The sequence below is a fragment of the Neopsephotus bourkii genome, unplaced genomic scaffold (genome assembly GCF_033783945.1).
Source record: "Neopsephotus bourkii isolate Nb327-2 ecotype Australia unplaced genomic scaffold, CSIRO-AGI_Nbou_v1 NB_234, whole genome shotgun sequence".
Lineage (NCBI taxonomy): Eukaryota > Metazoa > Chordata > Aves > Psittaciformes > Psittacidae > Neopsephotus > Neopsephotus bourkii.
The window spans coordinates 14,662,935-14,683,123 of record NW_026900744.1 but is presented as its reverse complement, the minus strand read 5'-3'; the positions used below and the strand labels follow the sequence as shown (position 1 = coordinate 14,683,123).

The 20,189-nt window shown below is 38.8% G+C and overlaps 1 protein-coding gene across 7 annotated transcripts in view; it reads left to right on the top strand.

The window, feature by feature from the left end:
* Window positions 1-20,189, top strand: part of SUCO (SUN domain containing ossification factor) — a 39,337-nt gene that overhangs the window by 499 nt on the left and 18,649 nt on the right. For 6 of the 7 annotated variants that reach the window (XM_061345473.1, XM_061345472.1, XM_061345474.1 and 3 more), the window contains exons 2-4: window positions 14,878-15,023; window positions 18,123-18,263; window positions 18,444-18,594. In XM_061345473.1, coding sequence (XP_061201457.1) covers window positions 14,887-15,023; window positions 18,123-18,263; window positions 18,444-18,594 — 429 coding nt within the window. In that variant the 5' untranslated portion in view covers window positions 14,878-14,886. Of the gene's footprint in view, window positions 1-11,290; window positions 11,400-13,706; window positions 13,809-14,877; window positions 15,024-18,122; window positions 18,264-18,443; window positions 18,595-20,189 lie in introns of all 7 variants that reach the window. The other variant, XM_061345480.1, reaches the window with a different exon arrangement.

Here is a 20,189-nt window from a genome sequence, read left to right as displayed (position 1 = left end):
GCGGAGAGAGCGCCTTGGGCGGGATGCTGAGGGCTCGTGGCCGGAGACGCACGGGGTGGGAGGTGGAAAAGGAGATGGTGCTCCTGGGGAAAGGAAGGTGCTTCTTGGAAAAACAAGAACGCGTTCCAGGTGCTGGCAGCACGTGGTGTTGCGTTAGGGCAAAGGCAGGTAACAGATTTTGGGAGGGTAATTCCCTGGGATGTGAATGGGGATTGTGTACTGTGCTCTTGAAGACAAGTGCTGGCAGATGTAGAGATCGTCCTCGGATATCAGCGGTTCGGAGTTATTCTATATGCTTCTGTATGAACAGTTTGTTGCTACTTGGTGCTTTTAACTATATTTGCTTTTATTTGCTTTTCCAATTTCAGGCTGAACTCTGGCTGTGTTCTCTTAAAGATCAAGTTGCCTTAGTCTTGAAACCGATTTTCTGCAACTGGCTGGAGTCGTGTTAGATTAAAGCCAATGAGCCTTTTCATTTTTGCTTTGGTTACCTTGTTCCAGCATCTTCTGTTTACTTTGTTTTCAAGCTGCCTTAAAAGATGGTACTTATTACAACACAGATACTAGGAGAATATATTTCTGTAATGTAGGTTGTAAGCATCTTAAACTTTGGCCTCCTTTGAGCACTGACTCACTGTTTGAGAAATACTAGCCAGTTTGAACAGCAAACTGCAAATACGGAAAACAGAACGGCAGTAGTTGCTAGAGGTAATTGTGTGTCCGGTATATTACTTTTAATACATTTCCTGTAAATTGTTTAAATAGTCTATAAAAATAAAGGAAATAGTCTTTAAGGTTTGGGTTGTTTTACAGTTAATTCTAGTTGGATGAAGAAGGGGGATTTCAGGTACCTGTTTGTACAAAATCAGTTGCAAATCGGGTGCTGACAGTTGTGTTACTGGATTCAGACAGTCCCGGAGCAAATTAGGTTTGTGTCATCACATTTTTGTTCTTAGGAGTTGAGACAATGAGTCCAAAAAGTGCTTGAAAACTCTGTTGCTGTGTTTCCATTTGGAAAAATTTTAATCTAACCTCTATGGCTAGAACTTTTTTCAGTGAGCTGTGAACCTGGTAAACTGTTTTAGACAGCTTTCAACTTCTTGGCCAACTATTTCTTCTCATGAAAGGTTCTACTTGTATAGTTGGGTTCTTATTAGGAAAACAGTTCTTTTTCTTTCTGACTATCTTAAAGGCAGACAACCTGTTCCTGCCTCGAGGTAATTTGTAAGTGAAGGCGTTCTCAACTTAATGATAGTGGTCAGAGTAATTTTTTTGTTGCTATGTTCTTTGTCTGCTGTTTTAATGGAATTGTTCAGCTACAGAAAAAGTTCAGGCACTTATTCCATATTGATAAAGGATTATTATGTTCAGCTAACTTGGAGATGGCTCTTTAAAGCACTCTCTTAACTGATCTTAGAGTTTGCACTTGAGTATCGCAAACCTTTTACTATTTAAAAAAAATGTTCAGCTTGAGTATTCACCCTGCACACTCTGGCTGCTTTTGATAAGAGAGCCAATAGACCTTGGGAGCAGTATAAGCTCTAGTTGCTTAGTTTGGTGTCCAAATATGGATTCACATTGGAGAGTTTAAAATCTCTGCAGGATGGCATTGTGACATGCTTTAATTTCAGTAGCCATGTCAAGAGTTTTAGATGGAAAGTCTTGAGATCTATTAATTCTGGCATTGTTGCTGGACTGTGTAGCATGATAAGTTGTGATGTATTTAACTTTTCCTTTCCTAAAAAAATCAGCAGCTTTGTTTACATAAGCAGTTAAGAATCTTCAAATAGTAAATGGAGGCTTTGTGTTATAAATGTTGGCATGTGGGACAAATACATTTTGAGACAACTAAATTTGAAAAGTCATCTTCAAAGGATTTAATGGTGGCAGGAGAGAAGTGCTTTTATATATAAAACTAGTGGTCAACAGAATAGTAAGCGAAAAAGCAGGGAAACCAGAATTGTTAAAAGAACACTCTTGGGGCTCTTTTGACTCTCACTTTTTAGTTAAAAATGTGACTGTGTATTACAAAACGTAAAAAAATCCCAGAACCTTGAGTCTGGGGGTTTGTTAACTGATGCCTTTGCAATAAAGGCAGTGTGATGCTGTTTGGGAGTGTGGGACCTGAGAGTTACTGGTACTTGAGGCTTTCTGAAGCTACAGCTCTCTGACAAGCCTGGGAGCCAGCAAGGTTGTTTCAAGTAGTTCAAAAAAGCAGGATGGCTGCATGGCTTTAGAGAAATGCTTTTGATGGAGGTAAGGCTTAGGAATGTAGTGCTCTAAAAATAATACCTATCTGTGCAGACTGGAGCTTTGACTGTGCATAAGAAATAACTCCTGTTGTCCTGAATTTATGGAGATGGCTTTATGCTTCAGTTAATCCCTTTGTGTGGGTGACATAATGCAAAAAATATTTTTTAAACTTAGTGTTTTGTAGTTTGACAATATACAGAGCTGAGTAAGTGGAACAGGTTTAGAAGCTTATAGGGATACTAGTACTATCTGAATTGAAACTAGCTGTGACAGTTGTTTGAAGTATAAGCTGTATGAATTTTTCTGACATCAGCTTTTGTTTTGCCATAAGCTGCACTTTCAAAGTGTTAGCTATGAGTTTAGTAAAGAAATAATACGTACAGTAATTTGTCTTTCTGATTCATTCTATCCCAGAAAGTGCGTTGTATATCCTGGGCTACTTAGCTTTTATGAATTCTTTTATCATCTTCAGTTTTACAACTCTGCGTAAAAGAAAGATGGGTATAAGCGCATGTGCACACTGGGGTGCTTTAGTTGTCGTTACACTCTGAATGTGCTGCATCAATAAAGCATGGCTTGTATCAAAGTGACTGAGCAGCAAGATGTGCTGTTCCTGGTAGAAGACCCCTGGTCTAGTACCTCTGACTCTGAAATGAGCATACCCTGAAAATTGTGAAGGTCAGATTGGGTCAGTGGCATAGCCAGGAATAAAGCCCAGATACAACTGCATTGGAAGGGGGCAGATTTTGATATTGCTTTGTATTTCTACCTATTTATGTGAAGATTTACGTGACTGTTAAGGAGATAAAGTGTCTGGGTTTGCTTTGTGTTACAGTGTTCTACATTTTTGAAGGTGTGCTTGTTGAAAGATTCTGCAATGCAAGAGGAGCTGTGAAAAAAAGCAGTGCTATACTGGCATTGTGATAACATCACTAGTGTTTATTTTGCCGCTCCTATCCTTGCACAGGCAAAAGCCATGCAAACCAGATTAGAACTCACTAAAGGAAAGGGTTTCCTAATAGGAAATTTATTTGCTTATTCCTGGCTTTCAGCTTAAACCTTAAGCTTGCATCTGTTAATAACAAAGGTGTTGAGTGGTAGCGTTGGGGCGTGAGAGGCTTGTGTGCCAGTGTAACATGCCTGTTTATCACAGAAATCCTCTTTTCAGGAGAGTATAATGTTTGCAGGAGAGTGCCCTGATGATCTCAATAGACCTGCTACTGTAACTTGTTAGTAATGATGCTGAGAATTTTATATGGCGATTCTCCTCTTGTGTAGTTAATTTCTTCAGAAGGCTGATAATGAAACGCATACACAGTTTGCTTAGTTTTATGGCAGAAAGGAGTAATGTGATTTTGGCATTGCTCATATAAACTTTTGTTCCAGGCATCTGATTTCAGAATTAAAACCATGTTCTTAGATATGAAGTGTCTTGTTCGGAAGCTCTGTAGTTAAGGTTGGGACAAAAGCTGCACTGGAAGTCTTGGACTCAGTCAAATTGGAATATGCCTAGCTTGTAGCCTGCTCAAGTTGAAGGTATTCTATGCAAGCAGGGGCTCTGGTATCTTACTCAAAACAAATGCTTGGCCCAGTTACTGAATATTTAGCTTCTAAAATTATTTGAAAATCAGTGTTTTCATACAGTATCTTCTAAAATATTTGTCCTAGAAACTTCATATTTGTTTGTTATGCAACTAGTGTACTAAAGTGGCATGTGCCCCCTCATGAGGTTGCTGTGTTGATGCACAAGACTCTGCCTGTTGCAATGAAATGTGCCCCACTTACGCACTTAGTTTCAATTTTTTTCTGAAACTTTTTTCTGTAGCCTGTTGTTAGTTGTTTTCCACTTTAATCTTATCACTGTATTTTACAGAACACTCTGGCTTTTCTGCTTTTCCTGTTTTCAGTATTCTTTACTAATCTAGCCTTTGGTAAATTCTGTGCTGCTTTCAAAGGCAAGTTGTAAAACTTTTTTATCAGATTAACACCTGGAGGTGCTACAGCCCTTTGCCTGAAGAGGGTGTTTTTTTTCTGTGCATGGAAACTTTTTGCTGAGAACAAGGTAATACTCTAAAAACTTTTCTTACAATTCTTGGTGAGAATACTGAGCTGGTACAACGGACTGATCCCAAAGCTAGTGTGGAGAACTTCTGCTTGGGTGAGTGAAAATGTTGGTATAGAGATGACTTCAACTGGATTGGAGTATCAGTAAAAGGTTCTAGCAGTTCAAAATTAGCTCAGGTGCTCAAAGGAACCTTCTTCGCTTGACTGAGTTCCTTGACTGAGGAATGGCAGTCAAGATATTTTTAAAATACTTTGAAGGTAAGAAGCCTATTAAAAATACATGACAAAATGCCTGTGAGTTAGCTGATAGCAACTTTAGAATGATCTAGGGCAAAATTCATGTTGTGAAGTTTATGCTGACATTCCACTCATTGGCACTGTGTTTAGCTGTGTTGGACTCGCAGGGGCTTTTTACATGGGAAGTTGGTGCAGAGTAGCTGATGATGATTCTGAGCCTGCTGTTGCAATACTGTGGCTGTGTAGATAAGCTTATGAATTTAAGCAGTGAGGGAAATCTTCAAAGGTGTATAAGTCAGACATTACTAAAGACTCTAAAATCCTTAAAGTTTAATCACAGTTCATAGTTACTCTACTGATTTCATGTAGTTTTTGTGGTTAGTGTAAGGCTTTACTGTCTTTTTCCAGAATATGTTCTTTTCCCAAAACTCTTGCATTAAAGATAACTAGAGCCTGACAATGCAGGGAGATTCTCTTAAGCTGTGATCTTCAGTGCAGTATTACAGAAGCCTGTTACTGAGAACTACTAGGAACTTTTAATCACTTTGAGCACTTCCAGGTGGACACCTTTCAAGGGTTAGGGTTTGTAATTTTTGTCTGTGATTTCTGAAATAGGCTACCTGGATCCTCCAAGAAAGAAGAGGCATGTGTTCCAGTGTTACCTTGCAGCATGCATCTAATACAGGCTGTTGTCTATCATGGGCACTGTGTCATAACTATACAGTTATGGTGCTGTGAAGGTGGCTATTGAGATAATAGCCTTTTCTAGGATAGGATTAGAGTAATATTGGTAGCACTGTAAGAAAGGCATGAAGGGGTTTTCCACTGTTAGTCCTTCACCTTGATTTCCATTGGTTTGACTTATCAAACAGGGGAAGGTCATGGACAGTGATATGTTCTCCCTCTGTTCAGTTTTTATATCTGAGTATACACTAGCTCAAAGCAGACTTTCTTTTTACACATTAAAAGTGTCCACAGTCACCAGATCAGATCAGGGTTGCAGAGAATTATGTGGCTGAGGGTGGAATGCAGGACTACCCCTTCAGGCAGTAAATGGGTTAAATCTGATAAAGTAACCTTGTTTTGCAGTCTTTGCATGCTAATGCATTTAAAGTGCTGAAAGCCGTATTTTATACTGATGGTTGGAATCTTACTGTCTGAAGCTGTGGAATTCAGTGGTGTCAGAAGTATCTTTGTTTTGGACTCCTCTGAATAAGTGAAGTAACTGTCTATTTTTTGTGTATCTAATTCCAGTTAGGAGACAGTTTGGAGAGCACATTCTTTGCAAGGAGTGGGAAAGATATTAAACCCCTAAATTAATTGCAAAAATACAATGGATTGGTAAAGGATTTGCAAAAAACCTCCAACTTCAGCTGGTTTGGGCTTGTGTTTTTGTGTGCTGGGTTCGGGGAGTTTGTGTCATTTTGGTTTGGGTTTTTGTTGTTGTTTTTTTTTTGTTTTGGGGGGGTGGTGGTCCTGTGTCTGTCCAGTCCTCCTGTCCTTCCCCCACCATGAATAAAGCTGGTGGGTAGTGGTAGGAAATGAGACCATATCAGTGCCTTGCTGGCAGCAAGCGTTGGTTAGGCTAGATCTGTGGATCTAATTTTCAGCTTTTCCCCTTAAAGATCCATCATAATTTTTATCTTAGTAATGCATGCTGCTCTTCTGGGGTAATAAATGCTTCTAAATGGTGTGGGGTGTTTGTTGGTTTTGTTTGTTTTAAAATCAGGATTAAGGAAGATTAATGATTCTTCACTGCATTTATCAACACTTACTTCCACTTCATGTGCAGAAATGAATGTTGTGTCTAGGGGGATTGTACTAAAGCAGTCGGTGGCTTGCAAATAGCTTTTTTTCTTTGACTGGTTGAAATAATGCTGCCATAAAAACCCGGTCTTCATTTTCTGAGAGATCTACTTTGTTCTGCAGGCCTTCTTAAATGCAAGTCCCTCTTGCTTAGCTATTCTGAGAGAAATATTGATTCCATTAAGTTACTAGGGAGAGGGTGAGAGTTTCCTCCTTTTGCTGTTTCTGCTGCATTTGCAGTGGCTGGAAGGCCGTTTACTGCTGACTGGAGAGTTTGGTTGTGGGTCTGTTGAGCTCCTTGTTTATACAGAGCCTTTTTTCTCTTTAACAGACTAGTGATAGTAGTCACAGATCTGTAGCACTTGCTCAAAGCAGGAGATATTTTTATGACTCCTTGTTCTTTCACAACTTCTTTCATTTTTTATGTGATTAATCAGAAATAAATTATTCTATAATTGAGAAGCTTCAACCAACAAATAGGTGCCTCTCTGCCATTAACAGGCTTGCTTCGTTGGCCCTCTGCTCCCTAGGTCCAAACCCCACCCTCTGTCTCTTCCAGAGGCCTATTCTGAACTGATTCTATGAATATTTTCACTAAAGAAGTGTCATATGGCAAGGACTGTGACATCTTCATTCTCTCTTAGCTGTTGGCCACTGGTGCATCTACACCTATTGGTAATGCAGCCCTCTGAGAGGTGCAGAAAGTGTCAGTGATTATCCTGCAGAGAGACTGTACCCTGTGCCTTTAGGAAGGGCTTGGTAATGTGCTGGTGGTAGCTTCCTCTTTACTTTCCTTTTGCTTAAAATTACTCTCTCCCAGCTGTCAACTGTAAACTGTTTTGAACTGTTGCACTCTTTAGTGCCCAGATATAGGTCTTGTTTGGAGAGAGTTTAAGAAAACTTGAATAGTTTAGTGAACAAATGTGTTTGAATTGCGTATTTTGTGTGTTTGTGTATGAAGTTTTTGGAAAGGAAAGCTTAACCTGTTTTTTCCCTGGGAAGGTCAAATAGTAGAACAGCTCTTACTTCCAATTTGGATTTTTGTCGGCTGTAACTTGTATGATAATTTTTTTCTTACCAGTTGTTTACTTTTACTTGATTTTTATGCTTGTCAAACCAGTTACAGCTTCACTATCTCTGATAGTCTTCTGCTGCCTCCTTCACAATTACTTGAGTTTGAGCCAAATCAGAACTGGACAGTCTTTCACAAGAAACCTACACTGCAATTTCAGAACCACCTGCACTTTCAGATTTCAGTGTGTTCTTTCTCAAAAGCCTAACAGCCATCAGTAGACCATAGCCAATTTGTGCAGCAATAAGCGTACAGTACCATTTAGATAGGGGTGAGCAGACTTTCTGCTTCAGTAGAGAGCCACAGTATGTACGTGCCCTGTGAAGAGTGAAGATTCCTCCCTGCATTTCTGTCTGGGCTTGCACGTTTTGCTTTTGTGCGTATCAAGCTGAAGAATTCATGGTGTGTTAGAGAAAATGGCATTAATAATGATACTGAAAGACTTGTGCTTAAGTTTCTTTGTTCTTTATGAGATTTAATAGCAGCTGCTATTTTCAGTCTTACTTAAGAAAAACTGAACTATTGAAAACTTCTGTATACATGTAAGTCACTGTTGGTTAAATGTTTGAAACGCTCTCTTGAAGTATCTCCACGCTGTTATGTCATTACCTTGTACCTGAAAAAGTATATCTAGTGACTAATCTCAGTACCATTTGACCATTAGATCTACCTGCTCGCTTTCAAGTCAGCATTAGAATACTACTCTTTAGTCATGAAAAAGGGATGGATATATTAATATCTACAGAAACAGAAGCTGTTGTACTTTCACTGGACATAGAATCATAGAAGGGTGGGAGGGACCTTAAAGATCATCTAGTTCCAAACCCCCAGCCGTGGGCAGGTTGCTGAAAGCCCCATCCATCTTGTCCTTGACCTATTGTGCAAGTTTACAAAACTCAAGGGGAATTCTGTTCTCTGTAAAGTAACAGGTTTTTGTTAGTTACATTTCTGCATATAGAGAAATATTTAACAGAGGTGCTGTGCCATTTGGCAATTCTCTGTTATGATGGACTGTATAACTTGTCAGCCTGTGGCTAAAATAAAAAATGCCTGTTGAATATGCAGAATGCTGAAAGAAGAAAAAAGAATTGCAGTGTCCTGATAATGTGATTAATTTGGCTTCTCACAGAATAACTGATTTCATGTGGCCTTGCATGCTGTGGCTTTGTATTTTTAAGGCTTTGCCAGAGCTTGATGGCAGCAGTTGAATGATACATCCTGCCTGGCTGCATCCTTGGTTGTAGTAGGGATCAGCTTTTCCTGTGGGTGCATGCATGAACATATGTACAAAATGAATTTTCAGTCCCCTCCCTTGCTCGTAGGACTTTTTGGGAGACTTAAGGCATCATGGTTGAGTTGGGAGAATACATAGGAGAATTTCTGGGAATAAACAAATCAGATATTGCACATAGATTGTGTTAGAGTAGATTAAATTTATGAACTGTTAAACTGTATTCTTCTAAAAGTTGATTAGAATCCTAGAATAGATAGGGTTGGAAAGGACCTTAAGATCATCTAGTTCCAACCCCCCTGACATGGGCAGGGACACCTCCCACTAAACCATGTCACCCAAGGCTTTGTCCTACCTGGCCTTGAACACCACGAGGGATGGAGCATTCACAACTTCTTTGGGCAACCTGTTCCAGTGCCTCACCACCATAACAGGAAAGAATTTCCTCCTTATATCCAATCTAAACTTTCCCTGTTTAAGTTTTAACCCATTACCCCTTGTCCTGTCACTACAGTCCCTAGTGAATCATCCATCCCCAGTATCCTTATAGCCCCCCTTCAGATACTGGAAGGCTGCTATGAGGTCTCCACGCAGCCTTCTCTTCTCCAGGCTGAACAGCCCCAACTTTCTCAGCCTATCTTCATACAGGAGGTGCTCCAGCCCCCCAATCATCCTCGTGGCCCTCCTCTGGACTTGTTCCAACAGTTCCATGTCCTTTTTATGTTGAGGACACTAGAACTGTACACAGTACTCCAAATGAGGTCTCCAAGTGAGAGCAGAGTAGAGGGGCAGGATCATGCTCATTTCGATGCAGCCCAGGATATGGTTGGCTTTCTGGTCTGTGAGTCCACACTGCAGCTGGCTCTTGTTTATTTTCTCATTAACCAGCACCCCCAAGTCCTTCTCTTCAGGGCTGCTCTGAATCTCTTCTCTGCCCAGCCTGTTGCTGTGCCTGGGATCGCTCCGACCCAGGTGTAGGACCTTGCACTTGTCATGGTTAAACTTCATGAGGTTGGCATCAGCCCACCTCACAAGCCTGTCAAGGTCCCTCTGCATTGGCATTCCTTCCCTCCAGTGTATCAACTGAACCACACCGCTTGGTGTCATCGACAGACTTGCAGAGGGCGCACTCAATCCCACTGTCCCTGTCAAAGATGTTGAACAAGACTGGTCCCAACGCCAATCCCTGAGGGACACCACTTGTTACTAAAGCGTGATTAGTTGTGTTACCATATCAGTATAATAAGGCAAGAAATGTATGCCTTTTGTGCTAAGTGATTTTTTTTGGTGGCAAGTGCTAAAGTAATTACTAACTTGGTTGTGAAAATACACCTTGTTTTTGTAAATGCTGATTCACAGACAATTATATCTTCTCTACAATTTAGTAACACTTCAGTGGTCTGTGGCAATATCTGCTGTATATACTCCCCAGTAAAGGTCTTCAAGTTTTTAAGACAGGTGGTCATTCAAATTCTAATCACTAGAATGATCAAGTTGTGTAAGTCTAACCTGACCTAATATTCTTACTACTGTTACCGTTAAGGCTGTGGTTTAGTTTTTCAAAACTTCTAGGTTGCTGCATCTACATTTCTTTTATGCTTATATGTATGCCTCCTTCAAGGGGGGTCTTTTTTCAGGGTTCAGATGAACGTTTGTGGAAAATCACACAGGGGCATACATATCACCTGGATGTCATGTAAACAATATTTCCTGGAACAATGTTTGCCTTTAAAATGGCAGGTTGTGCTGATGTTCAAGTATTACTGAAAACTCCACTTAAAGCTCAATTTGCATGCCATTTTGCAGGACTTATTTGAAGTCTGTACGAAGACCTTTTCTGGCCTTTGGGCCTCCAAACTTATTGGTTTGGTTTGCTGTGCAGATATTATCTGGGATGTAAAGGGGCTCCACACTCTAAGCAACCAAAGATGCTGTTCTGGTGCATTTGTATAGATGTTGGCTGCTTTTCTATGGAAATAAATCAATTTCTACTGAGGAGCAAAACTGTTCAGAGCTGAAAATACAAACATCGCTGGAGGTTGTAGTTAAGGCAAGCACCCAGTTTGCCATTTGTATCTGTATTTTTATCGGGTTTTGCATGGGCCTTTTGTTTAATATACTTATTTTCTCTAATTAAATGTGCTTGATGCTGACCATACAAGATTTTTCAGGTATCATCTGTACAGGGAAATAAAGAGCTTTAATATTTTTTTTTTAATCTGTGGCTTTAGATTTTGCTTAGTAATAATCAATGCTAAAGACACCCTACTGCTACATGGCAAAAGATATGGTTGATTCAGTTTTTTCCTAACTTGCAATAACTTAGCTAATTTGTGTCAGCTTCCATTTTGTGACCTGGTTTCACCCCAATAATTGCTTTGCTGATACTTTTGTCTTTTGGAAGTAGTAAATTTACAGTGTTTTGTGTTACTAATTTCTTAAGCCCACCAATAGTTATGATAAATGAGTATCTGTGAACTGTATGTGCATACTTTTATTTTTCTAGGTACCTCATGGGAACAACTGAAAAAAGGATGAGGGAGACAATGCTGAGGAAATTTCAAAATACTGTGTATTCATTTTAGATCAAGACTTTGACTCTGGTGTTGTTTTTTTGTGTTAAATAGGCTTCCTGTTTGGCATGTCTTTTGTAAAGACAGTCTTTCATCGGCAGTGCAATATGCTTCAGGTGATGCTTGTGCCCTGGCAAATGATGATGAAAATGTCCAAGAAAAGGTATGCTGACTATAACATGTTAATTAGCTGCTCAGTCTGATTTAATATTAAATAATAAAATATTCACACACTTTGATTCATTGGATCTTCTTAGCCAGAATTTTTAATATATTTGGTTGTTCTGTGGACCATGATGCTTTCCCAGGTTTTTGTTTTTCTTCGTGTTTTTTTGCAGTTATGTGACAGTACAGCTGGACATTTGGTGGGGGGGAGGGGCTGTGTGTAAGAACAAATAGTAAAGCTAATAATAGTGACTCAGTTTGTTTATTTGGGTGCCAGATATTAGAAGAAGTCATCAGGGATATGTGTACGTGCCTCTCTACAGACAATGATAAGAGGTGATGGCCTGGATAGGTTTAGGCTGCAGTATGCCAGTTGCACCTGTGTTGTGTCAAAAGCCCAGTGAGCAAATGATTGGTATCCTAAATAGAAGACTTAAGATTGTTTTTGGTTTTTTTTGTTTTTTTTTTAGTCAGTATTTATCCTGGTTTTCCTCCTATTTAAAAATTCACAAAGCTAAAGCACATATGTGAAATGCTGGTAAACAAGATTTTGTCCCTTATTTACATTACTCAGCACTTTAGGTTGAATTGAGTGTACTTGTCCCACCCTGACTAACTCATCACAAGTTTCTGCATATTGCAGTTTCATAGTAAGGTCCCAAGTTGTTGAGTCATATCAGAGAGTCATGGTAATTTCATTCATTTACTTACACAGGTGACAAATCAGTCCTACAATAAGCATGGGTAATATGGATGTTATTGGTCTTCCCATTTTGTTCATCAGTCAGTAGTGCTAATCATGGTCCTCATTCCAAGAAGGCTTTTATATGCCACATCAAACCTGGAAAATGTGTTGAGTATTCTAGTTTACCTAGGTGGAGAACTGCCTGACCAGAAAAAAAAAGTACTTTAAATAGTGTATTTCACTGTCTGAAGCATTTCACCTTCCAGGGTAGCTGTATTTTTTTGCCAGCTTGTGCAGCCAAATAGCATTCAGTAAGATTCTTCTGGCTGCCTGAAAAATGTCCTGCTCAAATTTAATGGCTGATGTAACAAAACTGGGAAGATCAAGTAAGCTTGGAGACTGGGACACCACTGGTGTATGTTTTCTTACTTTTTTGGCGCATTCTTCCCTTTATTCTATTAACTTGCCTGCATTGTTAAGGAGCCTTCTAAATTTAAATGCAAAGGTATGAAAGCTCATACATTATGCTGTACTTTTTACTTATTAAAGAAAAATCTCTTGGATGTATGAAAAATTTTAGGCATGTGTGTTATTACTCCTAACTAGGCTGCCACAGTTGTCCTGCTCAAAAAGAGCAGTCTTGCAGCCCTTGATCAGTTTTTGTTAGATCAGTTGTCTCTTCAAAGCACTGATGGTATTTAATCTTGGGGACTAGCATGTGAGCTAATAATATTTGGGAAAAATGTTGCTTAGCTGTTGTCACTAAGATGTGCCAGCTAAAATATGTAGTTTCTGTTCTTTCAGTGTGTGCCTTAACTCTCTCAAATGATTAGTGATCATGTAATCTTGTGTAGCATATCAGTCTGTTTTGGGTTTGAACTTCCAGTGTTTGATCATAGGGTTTTAGATAGCCTATAGAAAATGAGGGGTGTGTAAATTTCTATCAGGCTTCTTGCTGTATTCTTAAAGTATTGCTCAAAAGTGTGTGATGTAGTCACAACTTAAAGTTTGAGTGGCAAGTACATTTTTATTAGTTCTATAGTCTGGTGGCTTTAAAACTTTTTTTTTTTCCTCAAGTGTATATTCTTTTGTTTTACTTTGTGAATTCACTGCACTTGATTGTAAATCTTTATTTATAAAAGAGGAAGTTGCTTCAGAAGGTTACAGCAGACTTATGAATTATTCTAGTTCTGCTGACAAGACTGCTGTAACTGAGATGTGTGAAGCATTATTTTTTAATGGTTGTCTGTTGCAAGTCATTTTAGGATTATCCCTTTCTCCCTGCATTTTGTGCTGCAAGGAGGGAGATACAGAGGGTTTGTCAACATGGGAAGTCACTGCAGAGTGATTAATTTTCCTTAGCACACACTGAACAATTTAAGACAATGCTGGAGTGGTCTTTCCTGTGAAGGTTTAATGGAATTGTTTTGACTTGCTGTAGCATTTGTTTTAAAGACTACTCAAGATAAAATGACTTTTTAAACATTTGTGGGCAGTGGCTCTGAAGATTCGTGTAGCTTGTAAAGGTAGTGTTATGAAGTTTATACCAAAGATAACTCTTCTTACTAGAAGGCATTGTGTTACTGCATGCTTCTTGTTGTTTTACCTTTAATATACTAGGGGGAAGAGGCTGGTCCCAGGCTGGGGTCTGAGCATGCAGACTCAAGTATGTGGAATTACGCTACAGAAGAGCTACTTGATGACCTTACAAAATCTGTCCAGGCAAGACTTTCGTTTCATTCATTTCAAATGCTTCTTGGATTTCAGTCTTTCACTTTGGTTATCTCAAGCTCATAGTGACAATCTATCACATTTCACTTGCACCAGGCTTGCCATTGGACTCGTGTTTCCAATGAAGGAGAAAAGCTGTGCGCTAACAGATCTTGTGTTTCCCATGTGCATAAGTAATAATAAGAGTAACCTAATATTTGTAGGTACTGACTAAATGAATCTTTGCAAGATAAAATTGGATGTTATAGGTATGAGTATCTCTTAATAAAATAAAACATAAAAGCCTTCTAACTGAGAGGTCTTCTGTAGAGGTCAGACTTGGTGATCATAGCAGTCCATTTTAACTTTGACCCTCAGTGGCTTCTGTTATTTTAATTTCCTTTGTTAAAATGGAAAAATGTTGTGTTTCAGTTGTATGTGCTATTAATACCATTAAGTTAGTACTTGGTGTTAAATATTACAAAGCCCACTGTTAAAGATTATTTATTTGATACATTTTTGTTTTGTAGATCACAAGACAACATGCATAGGGCATACTTCTGAATATATATTTCAGGGTTTAGATGTGTAATTCTGTAGTAAAATGCTCCAGTCCTCTTCATGTTCGGTTAGATGACTTGGAGTAATCTAGCTATTGGCAAGAGGGTCCTGTGTAATCGTATTTTCTATTACTGCAGGAGTTAATCTGACCTGTTCCAGTGGCTATATACTTTTCCATATTTAGAAAGACTTATTTTGATTGTGCTGTGCAAGAGCTTATGGAAACTGGACCTAAAATAAGTAAGACTCAAGACGGCTGGACTCTAGGAAGTGATAAGCAATTATTAATTTTATTAATAGTGCCAAATATTAATATTTTGGCACTATTACTGCAAGCTATGGAAAAGTGTTGCAACTATCACAAAGTAGCACTGAATACTACCTAGGTTTGTGAAGAAAACTTATTTCTGACGAAAATGTGAGTTATCAAACTGTTAAAATTCCATACTAGGAGTTTTTGTATGAGTGCTTTTCCTATTCAAGTTTTGAAAAAAATGTATGTTTACATATGTTTCCACAGGCTACAGAAATGAGTGAAGCAAGCCAGCCTGAAGCTGACACACCACCTTCAGTAGATTTAAATGAAGCTTCATCTAGCATAGTTGCAAGCACTGAAAGCACTTCCAGTTCACCTACCTCAGAGATACCTCCGGTCTCGCAGCCCGAGTAAGCTTTTTCATTTTATTGTTTTTATCTTCAAGAGACTATCACTCTGTTGTTAAAGCATTACATCTTCAGGTTTAGTAGGCATAAGACTAGATTGCTACACATGATTCTTCTGCTGTACTTTGGTTTATGGTGTCAGTGCTAATGGAATATGCTATCATTTACTCAGTGCGTGGATTAAAAGTTGTGTACTTGCATGAAGTGTCGTACTATTGCCAGTATTGGTTTTGAAGCTGCTGCTTTGGCAGAAAAAAATCCAGTCTTTTATGTGCTAGATAATCTGTACTACAAAAACCCTTAGGTCTTTACCATTAGGATTTCTGACCTTCAAAAATATGCTTTAACATCGGTGATAACAAGCATCAAAGCTGCTTCAGTGATGGCCTCTGCTTTCAATTAAGGAATAACTTTGAGTTATATTTTAGTATAAGGGCAACCAAGACAGCTTGTAATTCTGGTGCTCAGTAGTGTGTTGCATAGCTACTTCTGCTGCTGGCAGTCTTCAGAAGTTGATGTGCTTAATTTTGTTTCCCTTTTGTGAAATGCTGTGCTATCAAATGTGAACTCTAGTATGGAAGTTAGTGTCTGTGTATACACTTTGAGGTAGGATTTTTAATGACCGTTAAGGGGAATATACTCTGATTGCTGATAAAGATCTAATATTATGGTAGATACAAATCCAACACACTAAAAATTAAGTAGACTTCTTTTTGGTGTTTAGGGTTTTTTTTTTGAGGGGGTTTTATTAAGAGTCCAGCTTTTCTGGTTTTAGCAAATTTTGTTTTTTTACCATAGAAAAGCTGTGGAAGTCTGGTCTGCTGACTGATCTTGCCTAGTCTGCTAGGGCTAATACTTAAGCACATCTGGTACTTCAGAAGTGCTTTTAATTGGAAGTATTTGAAAATCTAGCTTCCCACATTTTCAGTTTTTAAAAAGCAAAACTGGAACATAATTTCAGTGTGGGTTTTTTTTTTGTTGACTACTGATTTGTGTAATGTATTATAAGTCTTACTGTTGTCACATCTCAGAACAAGATTCAGGATGTTATTTCAAACTTCAGTTTAGCTTTAAATAGTAATAGATAGTCTCTTTTTGTGCAGATTAACTCTAATACCCAAAACACCTGTGGTTGAACTCCATAGTTGCACAAGATCTTTACAAAGACTCAATTGCATTTGTAATGTTTAGAGAGTATTTTTCCTGGTTTAGATGTTGATTTCTACCAGTGTAACGAAGTCCAGCTCCCTTGGGTGTTACCAGTTTGCTACTGTGGCAGGACCTCTTAGTCAGAATAGTCTGGAAGTAATTTTATTCCAAACTATTTTTACCCTGTAATGATTTCTTTTTTTTTTTAGGATGGTAGTGCTTGTAGCTTTTCTATCCAGACCTAATCTGGGGAAAATTTCTTGAAAAATCAACTGGGTTCTTGTGGCTGCAAGTAAAGACAGTTGCTGTGCAAAGTAAGCTTGGTAATGCACTTTAAAAATTAAGGCAAAGCTACTAACAAATGAAAGTACCTGAAGGAGTGGGAGCACTACAGCTTGTGCTGCTCACCTTCTACTAAAACTAGTTACTTGAGGCCACTCAGGTACACTCTGATACCAGGGTATTTTTAAGTTCATACTTGTTCCATGTTTTATTCAGTTGATTATTATTCATACTGTCCTCTATCTACTGAAATCAGGGATGTGTGTGGGGGGGTTAATTTTATGTGCAGTGGTCAGCTTTCAGTCCATCCCTGACAGTGTTCAAGGCCAGGTTGGACGAGGCCTTGGGTGATATGGTTTAGAGCGAGGTGTCCCTGCCCATGGCAGGGGGTTTGGAACTTGATGATCTTAAGGTCCTTTCCAACCCTAACCATTCTATGATTCTATGATTGAAGTGTCACATGCAGAGCTAAACTCTGAGCATCTTGGGTGTGTGTGTGTTGGGGTATTCAGAGAAACTACGCATGGTTTGTAAGTAATAAATTCTTGTTATTCTTAGTGTCAGATTTTGCTACATAGCAAAAAGTCTCAGATACCTAGGAGTTTTTTGTAGGTTGTTCTTTTGTTGTTGTTGTTTTTAAACTGAGGGGACTTTTAACATATGAAAGGTACCAAAACTGGCTCCCTGGGTTTGCTATAGCTGCTTCTACTGATAATTGTAGCAGCCAGAACAAAAAAGATTCCCTTTTAAGTTGCTGATATGCTGTTTATGTTTTGGCAGCTCTGTATCATGGTATTGGATTAACCTGATTTGGTGCTGACATTGAAGAAGCTTATGTTGAAATTTAGAAGGCAGAATAAAGCTTTTCTGTAGAACTGGTTTATGACTTAAATCAGTATGAAAGTCATCCCTGTACTGGTGGAGACAGTACACAAGTTATCAACTGAAAGTTATTTGTCTTTTCCTCCCAGTCCATTCTATAGAGAGGCTTTCTTTTCAGTTTTTACCGTGGGATTATCTGATGTGATGTGTTCAGGCTTTCTGGGAGAGAAGTAGGGCAGTGGGCAGATAAACTAGTTCAGGCTGTTGGTGCAGCTTGGGTAATGGTCTATTGGGTTACCTTGGTTTTGTTCCATTAGCAAAAATCTAAAAAATCTAGTGGAAAGGAAGTCTGCCTGGCTCTGCTGTATATCATTATGTGACCCCTTTTCTCCTCTAGTTTTAGCCAAGTTATTTTTTGATTGCTGCCCCCTGATTTGGGAACATTAGGAGCTTTTAGTGGTGGAACTCAGACTCATGTTTGATTCCTTTGTTGAAAGGGAAAGGAAAATTGCTGCAGTCGCATAACTATGAAGCTGTTCTTAGTTTGTAGTAATGATGGGGAAAATTATCCATTGCAGTGTTTGGTAGGATGTTAAATGAGAGTTCTGGCAGATGAGAAGCTAGCTTTGAGTTCCTTTGCTGGGGCAGTCTGGAAAGTGAAATTCTATTCTTGCATGGGTACAGCTGAGAATACAGTTCTGCAAGTATAAGCATACTTCATTCCTCTTAATTATTTCTCTGAGACTGTTGCTTTTCTAAAACCTTCAATTATCTTTAGTCATGTGGTTGATTATCTGGGTTACCTGTATTATCAGAAGGGTAAAAAGCATATTATTTCTTTCCCTTCAGTGCAATAGAAAATTCCCGTGCTGATATCCCTGTAGTCAGCTCTAGTGAAGCTGAGCAGTCAGAACCTGACTGTGATATTGGTGGGACACTTGAGGCTGACCCTCAGAGTGAGCCTTCCTCTTTTGTCAGTCCACCAGAGAGGTGAGTATTGAAGTAGGTTGTGAGTCTAAATAATTTAAAGGTAATTGTTCTTTTCTGTCCTGGCCTTGCAGCAAACATCAGCATGTGCTTGCTTATCTGTGTATTTGTGTGTGTGTTAATATTGCTTATGGTTGAAAAATGTGATCATTTTATAGGTTCTAATAGTCATAAAATTTTCAGCCTTGCAGGTCAACATATAGATAACATATCATCTTCACATGGCAAGGGAAAGAAGACAAAATCTGAGTTTGAGTCAAAAGTTTCAGCAGCTGGAAAGGGCGCAGATGAGCAAAAATCTGCTCTGAATGCCTCGGAGAACTTAAAAAGGGAGGTAAGCGATGCTCATAGCCGCTCAGTGCACACAGGAGCCTCATGCCCTCTATTAGGTTATCACCACTGTTGAAGATGAGTTGGTATTCATTGTTTTCCTGATTGTGCAGGCTTCACGTCTTGAGCCCTGTGTGTGTTTCTGATATTGCCATCTCAAATGCAAGTCTTAGTTTTGTATGATTTCCCCATATGGAGCAAAATCCAGCAGAAATATTCTTCATGTAACTGATCAGTAATCTGGGACTTCCAGTAGGTTGCTGTGTATGGTGAATTTTTTCACATGGGTTAAAAAAAAAAAAAGGGGCGAGCAGGTTGTGGTATGGTTTGCATGGTCTAGGTAAGCCTGTAGAAGTCTGAGGGTTGAGTCTTGACTGAGTCAGGAAGTTCCTGGGTAGCAAGCAGATGGTTAGAGGGAAAGATAACAGTTGGGAGAAAATAGCAAATGTTTGGGGTGGTTTTATTCTTTCCTAGGTATCTTAGTTCACCACTGTCAAAGTGGGATACATAGCTGGACAGGTCTTTTACACTTAACTGTGTGACCACCTTTATATTCTCACTGTAAGGCACTTTCTAAAGCTTACTTTTTCATTTTTTTCCTTTTTTCTTTTTTTAAGATAGATAAAGACTAACCAAGGCCAGAGTAATACTTTTTTTTTTTTTTTGCTATTTTAGCATCACATTTAGTCTGTCACTAATAACTTGGATAACTCTCCTTTAAAGTTAAGAAGTTTTTCCCAAGATTATTGAACAGAGTACCATGTACCTTAAAATAATTAAATGCAGTCAGAACTTGCTGCAAACAAACCTTTATTAACACAAACCCCCACCCCCCCACCCCCAAATTTGCAAGACTACAATTTAAGTAACTGTGGCATTGGCCTGATGTCCTAGTTAAGCAAGTGCATGATTTGGAATTCCTTACTCAGTTCTTTGACTTACCATTTTCATCATAGACCGAGGAGGATCTTATATCCTGAACTTTCTTTGGAGAAGGAGGTAGAGGGTTTTTCCAGGTCCTGTTATTTCTAAATACAAGTGGGGATATATTCCTGTGTCACATCCAAATTTCTGTTGCAGTATAGTCATGTGAAGAATTCTGTACTCACTTTTGTCCAAATATGTGAGTTTGGCTCTTTTTTTGATAGATTTCAGCTATAGAATTATATGTGAAATAATTCTTGCTTTAAGTGCAGAGAAAATGTCAACCTACAAAGCCATCATTCTGGAAACTACCTGTAAAATATTGTCTACAAAATAACCTCTACTCTTGAAATGTCTAGCAAAAGTCTTTTGTGCATCTGATGGTGTGCTGGCAGAGTGTTTGTACAAAGGAGACATTAAAATGTGAAATGGTATAGCATAAGGTTAACTTAAAACAGTTGCTGCATTGTTAGGCAAGTCCAAAACATTTTCTTTAATCATTAAACATTAATAAAATAATGTGTCTGTGTGGTTTTTTTTTTTTTTGAGGTGTTCAGAAACTCTTAAGGGAGCTTTGGATTCTGTCATGACCAACATTCATATCTGAAAGTTTCTGCTACAGGGAAGCCTTTTCTCCTTAGGAGGAGGAAAGGCAAAAATACCAAAGAAAAGCAG